Source organism: Triticum urartu, chromosome 3A (genome assembly GCF_056163025.1).
Source record: "Triticum urartu cultivar PI428250 chromosome 3A, HENAU_Tu73, whole genome shotgun sequence".
Lineage (NCBI taxonomy): Eukaryota > Viridiplantae > Streptophyta > Magnoliopsida > Poales > Poaceae > Triticum > Triticum urartu.
In genome coordinates, this window is record NC_141875.1 from 512,198,763 (window position 1) to 512,210,839 (window position 12,077).

The 12,077-nt window shown below is 46.0% G+C and overlaps 1 protein-coding gene across 1 annotated transcript; it reads right to left on the reverse strand.

The window, feature by feature from the left end:
- Positions 1-5,168: 5,168 nt before the first annotated feature.
- On the reverse strand, positions 5,169-9,998 carry LOC125544762 (putative alpha,alpha-trehalose-phosphate synthase [UDP-forming] 7). The gene is made up of 3 exons (XM_048708512.2): positions 7,704-9,998; positions 6,760-7,033; positions 5,169-6,042 (listed from the first exon to the last, which is right to left on the reverse strand). Exons 1-3 carry the CDS (start codon positions 9,782-9,784, stop codon positions 5,665-5,667), a joined length of 2,733 nt encoding a protein of 910 aa, XP_048564469.2. The 5' UTR covers positions 9,785-9,998; the 3' UTR covers positions 5,169-5,664.
- Between the last annotated feature and the right edge of the window lie 2,079 nt (positions 9,999-12,077).

Sequence of the window (12,077 nt, forward strand, 5' to 3'; positions counted from 1 at the left end):
TTCTTTTACTCCTAACTCCTTCAAAATTTTCCTTGCTCTAGTACGAGTAAATTACATGTGTTTCAAATCTTTATATCCTAGTGTACACAAATGGTATTGACCTAAATCCGCGGCGTGTCACATGCTAATGTACACACATGATCGCTTCTTTCAGTGCTCTTCAACCGAACACTTTAACTTTTGGTGCCATAGTGGATGTTCATAAATTTCTCCAAGCCTCCTATCTCCTCCATGTCGAGTGTCATGATCATTAACATTGATTTATCTTTTGAACTTATGATTCCACTCACCATAGTAGGCCAATTTTACTAAAAATATGCCATTTTTTAATTGTGTCATGCAACAAAATCCTCACTATCATCTACTAGCGGAATTGACAATATGGATTCGGCATCAACTTGCCAAAAACTATCCCTAACGAGCTCCTCATCCCACTGACCTAAGACTGGATTGATTAGATAACATACTTTTCGCACTAAGTTCCCACCTTTAGGGGTTAAAACTCGTAGATTAGAATTTGTTGGTATCTAATTATCACTCCAAATATTGATATGGGCGCGATCACCAACCCGTCGTATATAGCCCCTCTTGAATGCTTCAAAACCCAGCATAATAGCTTGCTACGTGAATGATGATCTACTTTTCAGTTTAGCTTTCAAAAGATTGCCATGAAGAAAATATCTCATCCTTAGGATGGAAGAATATAAGGAATCCCGACTCTCTAACAACCTCCAGCATTGCTTTGCGAGCATAGCAAGATTAAAATAATATAAGTCATGAAAGCCCATACTTCCACTTAATTTGGGTATGCACAACTTCCACCATGCCATCCAACATCCGTTTCTTATCCTGATCATCACCCCACCAAGATCTAGTTGTAGCATCATGAATATACCTTTTAAAAATTGCTTTCGTATCTTGAAAACAGTCATAGCAAATATTGGGACAACTTGTGCAATTACTTTAATAAGAGTCTCCTTCCCTCCATACGATAACAATTTCTCCTTCCAACGTGCAGCAAAACGTGCCCAGACTCTGTCCAATAAATGTTTGAAACAATCTGACATGTCCACCCCACCATATATAGTATGCGCAAATATTTATCATTTCTATATTCAGAACCTAGCAAGCCTTTACTCTTGCGTCGACCATTGTACTAGGCCTAAAATAAATGATGCATATTGAGGCACTAACCAACTAACCTGAATCGCTAGAGTAGGTGTCAAGAATATGCTTCAGAATCAAAGCATTCTTCTAATTTTCTGAAATTAATATTAGTGCATCACCAACAAAAAGAAGATGGGAAATTAGTGTCGCATCCCAAGACACCTTCACCGCTTCCAAGTCTCCCCTCTGTTCTGCCCTTAATAATATCTTTGACAAACCCTCTACACATAGGACATAGAGATACATTGATAAGGGATCACCCTACCAGAGCCCCCTAGAAAGGGCAACAAAATTGGTCTCCGCAACATTAAATATTATACGGTATTTTACTAATGTAATACACGCCATCACGAGTTCAACCCATCGTGGCATGAACCCCAACACTATCATCATTCTCTCAAGAAATTCCCACTCCACATGACTATAGTCCTTGTGCATGTCCAATTTGATTTCACACAGATGTTTCCTCTCTGTTTTCTTACCTGATGGTGTGAAAACATTCATATGCTAGAAGAATATTGTCAGTAATTACCCTCACGGGGACAAACACGATCTGATGCTGACCAATATTCTCAGGGAGCAAATTCTTTAACCTATTTGCTAGCGTCTTATATCACCTTATAAACAACATTACAAAGGCTAATTGGCGGAATTGAATTGCCTTTTCTGGGTTATCTACTTTGGGTATAATTAGCACTGTAGTTTCATTCCAACCCTCCAGGATAACCCCTGAATTTGCAGCCTCCAAAACTTCCTTCACCAGATCATCACCCCGCAAATCCCAAAAGCACTTATAAAATGTTGCATGAAGTCCATCAGGCCCGGGGTCTTCAAATTGCCAATAGCGAACAGTCTTCTTGACCTCCCCCGGAGAGAAAGGATCAAGAAGCATGTCATTCATTTGTTACATTACCTTTTTTCAACGTCATTTAAAACCTCATCGCTCATCACATTCCCATTAGCTATAACGAGGATATTAAAATAGCTAGCGATGAAAGATTTCAAATGTCATCTCCTTCTAGTTTTGCACCCATATCATCTACTCCCTCCAATCCAAATTAATTGACGCTGCTCTAGTACAACTTTAGTATAAATTTATACGAAACTAGCCTATGTTTAATATGGATCAGAGGGAGTAGTAAGTACTTTATTGTATTCTTTTTTCTTTCTAGCCTTTGTGTAATTCCGGAAGAATCCCATATTACGGTCCCCTTGTCGTAAACAGTTCACCCGTCATTTTTGAAGATGGTGCATCTCCTCTTGTCTGAAGAGGCCTTCGAGTCGTAACCAGTTCGCCCGTTCTCTCTGGAGATGGTGCAACTCCTCTTGTTTGGACAAGCTTTCCAGCCTGATTAGAATCTCATTCTATCAAGCTACTCAAGGATCACTCATTGGACCACAAGTTCCCTCTTCAACTCGTTAATTCTGTTTATGGCCCTTACAATACTCATTTCTCCCCTCTAAAGGGAAAACTTTGTTTTTGCCACTCGCCCACTTTGCTGATGCCACTCTACAATTTGACATCTCACTTTTGCCACTCGTAGCTTTTGACAATACATCACAAATGACATTGCATGGCAAAAGCAATAATTTTTCATTTCACTTTTGCCACTCTTAGATTTTGACAATATATCACAATTGCCATTCTGAAAATTTTGCTTTTGCCACGTAATGGCATTTGTAATAATTGTCAAAAGGTAAGAGTGGAAAAAGTGAGATGTTAAATTCTAGAGTGGCATAAGCAAAGTGGCCAAAAGCTAGAGTGGCAAAAACAAAGTTTTCCCTTAAAATAAAAATAAAGAAGGATGAGAAAAAGGGAAAAAAAAGGAATGAACCGAACTACAGAACAAAATAATTTCAGAAAAACAAACTTTGTGAGCACCGGTCAGTTGATGGTCTGGTGGTTAGAGCCGAGGGCTCGGGACGAAGAAGTAGCAGGTTCTATTCCCTCTCGGCGCATATTTTTGGTGTTTCTAAAACAGGAAAAAGAATGATGGGCCGGCCCAGTCGTACTGCTTCAGGCGTCCGTTTGCAAAAATGCATTGTAACGGGCGCCTGAAACGCCAAATAGGATTTTCCCATTGAGCGTCCGTTAGGGAATTCTGCAACGGTCCTTCACTTCGGAATTTCCTATATGACGCTCTCTGCGTCAAACTGTCGAGCGATTTGTGCCGACCCATCACGTAAATCTTTCATGTCCTGGTTTTGGGAACCTTATGAGGGTTCCCGGCCAGTTTTTTCTTGTTTTGGAAACCTTCTAGAAGGTTCCTGAACCTTTATTTATTTTCATTTCTTTTTCTGTTTCGTTTTTCTTTTATTTTTTTATTATTGTTTCTTTTTTTGTTTTCCTTTTTCAAAAATGTTCTCTTTTTCAAAAAGTGTTTGATTTTCAAAATTTTGTTCGTGTTTTCAAATTTTGTTCCAGAGTTTCAAAAAATGGTTTGTGTTTTCAATTTTCGGTCGGTTGTTTAAAAAAATTCCGATTTCAAGAAAAATTCACATATTTAAAAAATGTTCACTTTTTAAAAAAATTGTTCTTGTTTTGAAATTTTGTTCGGGAGTTTCAAAAAATGTTCGGGTTTTCAAATTTTGTTCGGAATTTCAAAAAATGTTCCTGTATTCAAATTTTGTTCATAGATCCAAAAAAATGTTCGTGCTTTTCAATGTTTTCCGAGTTTCAAAAATGTTCATGTTTTCAAAATTTTAAAAAAAATCCCATTTTTAAAAAAATCGTTGAAAGATTCAAAATTTCATGGCTTAAAAAAATGTTCACAAATTTGAAGAACTGTTTGCGTTTTCAAAAAATGATCACTTACAAAAAAGAGGGTGGTACAGTAGACCGAGAGCGCTACAGTTCCGTCTTGCTGCAGTAGCCCGGGTTGCTACAGTGTCCGCTGCCTCGCTACAGGCTTTCGTTTAGTTCGATCGATCCTGTGAGCTAGTGGGCCGGCCCAGTTGGGCGCTCCCCTGTGCGGGAGGCTGGCAACCTGACGCAGAACGCGTCATATAGGTGCTCCCACCTCCACCCCTACCATCCCTACCATCAGACTCATCTACTACCATATGACGAAAACCAATCTTCCGCTTTGTTTTTTCTGACTTATTAATGCGTAAGCCACATTCGTATGCATCTGCCTCTGGATCTCCAGAAACGCTCGTGCTGTCCGAGTCGTGCCCAAACCACGGCAAATTCCAGGCTAGAAGTTCCATTGCTCCCAGCCGTCGGGAAGACGAGGAACGCCGAAGGAAAAATTCACGATCGGCAGTGGCCACCGGAGGACATCAAACCTAGCTTTTCCCTAGGGGGTGGAAATTCTGGAGAGGAAGCCCCCTCGTCAGATTATCAGGAAGGCTTCACGAAGCCATCAGTCCAATGGCCACCGCGGCGGTCCAATGTTAGCCGCCAAAAACAGTCCCATTCCTGATAGACGGACGTGTACCGCCCTTGTAGTTTAAGACGAGGCTCAGTTCTACCCACACAACAGTGTGCCCCATGTCCACGATTCGTAGTCTAAGGGAAACATCATCTGTTTTACGTTGTCTGTTCATACTTTGTACCTATCCGTTGTTCAGCCGTTTTCTAAACGACACCACGAACTGATGAAGCAAAGAGATGTACTCCCTCCGTTCTTAAATATAAGTTTTCGCAGATATTTCACTAAATGGACTATATTCGAAGCAAAATGAATGAATCTACACTTAAAATGCATCTATATACATCCTTATGTGGTTCATACTAGAATCTCTACAAAGACTTACATTTAGGGACGGAGGAAGTAGTACTGAAGGAACAAATTCGCCAGTACTCCAAGCAAAGTGTCCACAGTTGTGTATCACATGTTAGGAAAATTGATAGATAGGCAAGCAAACCATCAACAACACGTTTGCAAATTTGCCCGTGCCACCGTCAAGTTTAGAATCCTATATGCTGTTTTCAGATAGAAGCATACTTGAACCCAACAAAGGAGGAGAAATTATGGAGCAAGCTATGAGAGCAAGGCTAGCAAAAAACAAAAAGGTTTCAAATAACGAACCAAATCTCACCAATTCACATTTACTACGCGACTTTAGACTTCGAAAACAAAACCGAAACCGATGTGTAACTTGTTTACACAGGATAACACGCAGAGGAGGATGCACTCCATTGAATTTCCATGTGCAGTGCCAATCCTATCATCCCAAGTGCCTATCACCCCGTCCATACAGTTCACTTGCCTTCCATGAAGCATCTCGTTTTACTAGAGAAGGAAAAGGTTTAAGAGAAAGATGCAAAGAGAGGTGACGAGTCAGCTATTGACATATGGACCTGCGTTTTGCAGCAAAAGATGGTAATGGCTTGCCCGGCTGGAGAATCGAGCATGCTTCTGCACTAGCTTCACATCGTAGGCCCTGGTGTTAGTCGTTCCTTAGTATCCATCTTCTTATCCGTCAGAATATATGTGTAGAAGCGACTGCTGAATCAATCGCCATAATCTGCAGATTTAACCAAGATCTGAACTACAATCCATCGAAAGCTCTACCCCTTGACTGACTTTGTTCACCACCAATATCAATTGAGGACATAGACGTAGCTAACTCATCGGTGGAGCCAGCCACAGGTTCAGGATCTGTAGCCTCCGCCAGTGCGCTCAGCATGGTGGCCACTTCAAACGTATCATCCAGGTAGAATTTTGCTTTGCTTGGTTTTTGTCCCACGGTGCATGCAAACAATGGTGTTTTGGGGGCAACCATACCCCTTTTGATTACGTCCGCAATGTTTTCAAACATGTCTTCGTCAGACCTGTCATCACCAATACACAATACAAAGTCGGCCTGTTTTCCTCTCTCTTTCATTGATATCAGTATGTTTTCAGCTATTACTCCCTTGCTTACTCCCTGGAGAATTAGCATAAAGAAACAAGAGATTCAATGTTAACGTTGAGCATACATCACATATCAAACATGCGAGGCAATTTTGAGAGGGGGAACACCAACAAACTAAACACAAAGGTGCAAGTGATGTTGACTTGTGTGACCATTACTTCAGCTCAATGTAACTAAAAGAACTAACACACTTGCAGAAGAAAGAACAATGTTGATAGTAGGCGGGGAGGTGAAGTAGTTAAGGCCCTGCGTTGTGACATGACACTGTTTGCTTTTTAACAAAGCTAATAAGCATGCACATATGATTATATTAAAACCACGGCAAAGCAGCCCATATTGGTTCTTCAAAAGCTGCTTTCAGAAAGCTCTTCTACAACCACAAGATAAGTTAAACTGGTCTTCAGCACTTATAAGGTCTTTCCAAATCAAGAGGAAAGCTAAACACAACTAGCACATGCCTAATATATTTTCCAATGAGCAGAACACACAACACACCTAACGTAATTGCATACAGATTACAAAATAAACAGTGTATCTACTGCAGCAAAACAAAAGCTACTAGCTGAAATTAGTAGGGACTAAGATATGGAAACCACTGAGAATGTTTATTTATAAACAAAAAAGTGGCATGTTTTCTATATGGTAGATACTCTCCAGGTGAACTTGTCAGCTAAATGGCAAAAAATAATATGAAGAAAGGTATTTGAGAAATTAAGGAGATGCACAAACCTGAGGTTTGACTTCAACAATATACTGGCCACTCTTAACAGAGACCGGTTCGTTTGCTAGCACACTCTCCAGGTGATCAAGCATCTCTTTGGCCTGTGAGGACCCAAAGCCTGGGTCAGCATCCTGGTGGTGCCACACCAAAGCACTTTCCTTGTTCTCAATGTAGGATCCATCAGTTGATTCCGTATACAAATTCATCACTGGTTCAGCCATTTCCATCCATCCGAAGTCCGAAGCCTGGGCACACGTTTGCCACTCATCATCCCTACTCCACCTACACATGTTTAGACAGAACAAATTTAATTGTCTGTTCCTTTTTGACAAAATCTGATAGTAGCCAGCTAAGCAAAGTTAGCAGAGCTATTATTGTTAACTTAAGTAACAAAGCAAATAATTATGACCAATTTGAGGAAAACAAGAAAATGTTCATGTTTATATGAGCTCTTTAGGTGCCTAGTAAGGAAAATACCAAGGCGTAGTTGTGCTGAATAACGAGTGAACAAATACTAGAGATACATATGAAAACATGGGGGATGAAAACACGGCAACTGCCTCGACTCTACTTGAACTGCTTTAAAGATAACTCTGCCTCATGTACTATCAATACTGAATGACAAACATGATAAGATCAAACATGAAAGGAACCATCACCCTTTACACACTTTCCATCCTATCATTATGGGGTTATTTTCTGAACTTTTTCCTACAGTCTATAACATCCCAGTTTCAGAAACCAAAATGATTCTGATAATTATAGCAGGTTACACCAAGAACAAGCCATGAAATAAATGTAGTTAACTGTTTGGTAATATCTGATTATTAATTAACAGATTAGCACAATCTGTATTGCTGTTACTGATTATATCAAGATCATAAGGTAAATAAGATTATAAAGTTCCTGCTACCAACATTATCAAGAAACGTGTCAAGATGAAAGACGGTACCTTAAGAAGTAGCCATGTTCAGCTGCAATACCCAGCTTCGGACACGAGGAAAACCATTCGCCCAATTTATCCCTGCCTCTCCCGCTGACAATAAAAACTATGTTCCTCTCATCTGAGCAGAGGGTATTGATAATCCTCAGAACTTCTGCACTAGGCGTCTTGTTGATGGAAGTCTGAGGCACCAATGTTCCATCATAGTCAAGAAATATAGCTCTGCTCTCTGACCTCTCGTAAGCCATAACAATAGAATCCATGTTAAGCTTTGTGAAATGAGGGTCTAAGGCCACCACCCTGAAACCAAATCCCAATCCAATGCCCCAGCATGTCCTTCTAAAATGGTCCTTGCAAGCCCTCTCCAAGTCCTGGATGAAGCTCTTCGACCAATAAGCAACATCATGAGTGCTGACATAACGGTAGTGCTTCTCGTGCCTCAGCTGCTTCTCCTGATCAGACATTGAAATGGCCTCATTCATCGCCTCTGCAGTTGCCTCTACATTCCATGGGTTAACACGAATAGCACCACTCAAAGACGGTGAGCACCCAATGAACTCTGACACCACGAGCATGCTCTTCTTCGGCCCAGTCACCTCCGATGAGGACTCCGATCTAGGTGTCCCCTGCCTACAGACGATGTATTCATATGGTGTCAAGTTCATCCCATCCCTTACTGCGGTCACTACCACACATTCCGCGATCGTATAGTAGGCACTCTTCTCCACACTAGACACATCCCTATCAATAAAAACAACAGGGCTGTACCCGGACCGGCCAAACTCTCCATTGATCCTATTGTAGCTCTCACGAATCTCAGCCTCAATGGCTTCCAGATCTTTACCCTTCCCACGGACTGGCTTTGCAATCTGCACCAACACTGCTCGTCCCTGCCACTTGGGGTGCGTCCTCAGCATATTCTCAAAGGCAAGAAGCTTCAGATTGATCCCTTTAAAGATGTCCATATCATCCACACCGAGCAACACAGTCTTCCCCTCAAACTGCTGCTGCAGCTCGGAAACTCTCCACTGCCTGTCCGGCAAGCACAGAACCGCCTGCAACTGATCCATATGAATTCCCACAGGCATGATTTTGATCCCAACAGTGCGGCCAAAGTACTCCAATCCAATGTACCCACGCTTGGACTGGTATTCGATTCCCAGCATCCTACTACAGCATGAGAGGAAATGCCTGGCGTAATCGAAAGTGTGGAACCCAATGAGATCACAATTGAGCAGCGCCTTTAGGATCTCCTCGCGGACAGGCAGGGTGCGGTAGATCTCCGACGAGGGGAATGGGCTGTGGAGGAAGAAGCCGATGCGGAGGCGGTTGAAGCGGCGGCGGAGGAAGGTGGGAAGCGCCATGAGGTGGTAGTCGTGGACCCACACATAGTCGTCCTCCGGGTTGATGACCTCCACGACCTTCTCGAAGAAGAACTTGTTGGCGAGCACGTATGCCTCCCACGAGCCGCGGTCGAAGCGGCCGTTGCCAGCCGGGGGAGCCGATGAGGAGGAGGAGGAGGTTGCTGTAGGCGCGGAGGAGGCGAAGGGGAGCATGTAGTGGAAGAGAGGCCAGAGTTGGCGCTTGCAGAAGCTGTGGTAGAAGCGGTCGTGGAGGGACTCGGGGAGGAACACCGCGACGCAGCGGAAGCGGTCGTACAGCGCCTGCGAGACCTCGTCCTGCTCGGCGAGGGGGATGTCGGCGCGCACGCCGCCGACGAAGAGCACCTCCATCTCGTCGGGAATGCCGTCGCGGAGCTGGAGGAGCAGCGAGTCGTCGTCCCAGGAGAAGGACCAGCCGCGGCCGTCGGGGCGGCGGCGCGCGACGATTGGGAGCTGGTTGGAGACGACGAGCAGGCGCTCGCCCGACACGGAGGAGGGCACGTCGGAGGCGACGCTGTTGGTGGCGGCCGGCTCCGACTCGTCCTCCCCGTCGAGCTCCGACAGCGTGCCCGGCACCGTCATGACCCGCGACATCCGCTTCATCCCGAACGAGCCCGACCTCCGCCGCGCCCCGCCGCCGGCCGGGCCGAGCGCGGCGAAGTTGCCCTCGGCGAGATCGAGCAGGTTGGTATACGACCGCGACATCATGGCTGAAGCAGGCGCTCGGAGAATCTAGCCCCCTCGGATTGGCGGAACGGCCGAGGTCTCCAGCAGAAACCGCGAGATCGTGCCCCGCTCTGATCTTATCCGATCTGATCTGAGAGAGACGGCGAGCGAGGGGTGGGGGAAGTGGCGTGGTGGGTTTTCGAGTTTGGAAATGAAACCGGAGGCGAGAGGTTGGGGACGGGGGAGGAGGACGCGGCCCGTATATTCCACGGGGTGGGGGGGTTAGGCTGAGGCCCGGCGCGCGACTCCCTCGTGGACTGCCGCCCACTGACAGCAACGGGCTGCCTCCGGGTCGGTGGGTGCGATCCCCGTGGACCGCGCCTATCCAGGGCGCGGGGAACGGGGGGGCGCAGGGGATAAGGTTTGCGCTCGCACTTCCGATGCCAGCTGGCGTCACGCGCCCCACCATCCCTCCCCTCCCCTCCCCTTGTGGGGCGCACTCACTTATTAACGGTTACGATGAGGGCCGCTACAGGAGCGGCTGGCCGACGGACGGACCAGATCCACGCGGTCGTGGGCCCGCCTGCTTGCTCACATAATTGCTGGCCATTTTAACTGTTCCGGTGGCTCATTTCGTCCTCTCTTTCCCCGGTGGGCGAGAAAAACGTGTCGGGTGCGGGCGCGGCCACGACGCCGTGGCCCGGCTGACGCAGGGCGTGACGCGCGCGCCGGGAAACTGCCTGCGCACCGCTCTGTATGCTCGTTTGTAGTACTCCCTCCATTTCAAAATATAGTGTGTTCGCGATTTTGCGAGGTCCAACTTTGATCATAAATTTAACCAACGAGACCAACTGTGACGGGAGAAAAAAATATATAATTGAAAACTTCTTTCGAATACGAATTCACTGATATAATTTTTGCTTCCACCACAATCGATCTTGATAGTTAAATTTACGGTCAAAGTTGAAGCACGAGAATAGAGAAAGCACTACATTATGGAAGTCCCTTCCAAAAAAAAAAACATTACGGAAGTCCCGGCTAACAAATCTGTGGTTTTTGGTTGATAGGGAGTAAAACCTGTGGCTCAGAAAAATCCATCATGTTGAGCGTCCGACCATCGCTCGCATCGCATCCTCGGGCCGCAACTACGATGCCTGGCAGGCTCGTCAGATTGGAAGTTGTGCGTTGTCTTTTACTACTGTCTCAAGTCTCAACAGACAACGGGTTATCTAGTTTCTGTGATGAGGTGGGTAGGGCCTCCTGAAAGCAGCTTTGCAACCCTCGACCGGAAAAATAAGATCTCGTCTCGCCGTGGCCATTCAGCAGTCGTGATTCTGAGAAGGACAATTATATGAGTTAAGTAATACTCGTACTAGTACAGCAGGTTATTAAGCTTGATTAACATAATCCAAGTGGTCATTCTAAATGAAAAGCGCAGAAGCGCTTAAGCAGTTCAAGAAGCCGGCCATCTGCTTTTTTTAAGCAGCAGCCAGGGACGAATCAACGCACGTTTCGTCAAAAGAGGCCTTCCAGGCGAGGTGGCTGCTGCCGGGGCCAAACTTTCTCCAGGTTGGAAGCTGAATTCGACTCCCCCAAGCGGCAAATGAGATCCATCGGCGGTGCGCGGTCGTCTCGTCGTCCCCAAACGCCAGCTCGCATGGCGCCGCCGTCGTCGTGTCGTGGGGCGGGGACGCGGCTGACCAGCACGTTCACGGTGGCTGGCCTGGCACGCGCTTAACTTGCCTGCAGCGGGCGGCAACAGGCGCCGACGTGTAGGTGACGTGGAGGCCGAGCACCGCTGCCCAATCCGGGCGGCGTCGCGTCGGCTCCGAGTCAGCACCCTCCATATCCGCACGGAAAGAAAGCATTAAAGAAGCAGGGCGCGTCTCATTGTCCATGACCTGCAATGGCAAAGCTGTTTTCTGCGTGGATGCTACGTACGACTATGACACTTGGGCCATGCACCCCAGCCGCCGCGACCATCGGTCGGTCGGTCCAAGGATGTTTTGAGGCTTCCAATAAAACAGTATTTCTTCATCTCCTAAGAGCAACTCCAACGCGCCGACCAATTTTATCCGTGCGCATCCGTTTGGATCGCAGCGGACTAAAAAGTCGACCCAACGCACCGATCTAAACAGATGCTCGTCCGTTTTTCGTCCGTTTGCTGATCCATTTTCGATCTTTTTTTAGCCTGATTTGCATTGGCGCGGACACGAGACCGACGCGCGCGCAGTGCGACAAATACTCCCCCTGACCCGACAGTCAATAGCAAAGCATCCATCGTTCCCACCAATTTCCCAAAAACCCTCCTGGCCGCTCGCCATGGACGACGCCC

Excerpts from the sequence above, each read along its gene's own strand:
- LOC125544762 (XM_048708512.2), bottom strand. The coding sequence starts at position 9,784 with ATGATGTCGCGGTCGTATACCAACCTGCTCGATCTCGCCGAGGGCAAC. Across the intron at positions 7,034-7,703 it reads GAACATGGCTACTTCTTAAG|GTGGAGTAGGGATGATGAGT; the intron begins GTACCGTCTTTC and ends AAACATGTGTAG. Across the intron at positions 6,043-6,759 it reads TTGTTGAAGTCAAACCTCAG|GGAGTAAGCAAGGGAGTAAT; the intron begins GTTTGTGCATCT and ends CTAATTCTCCAG.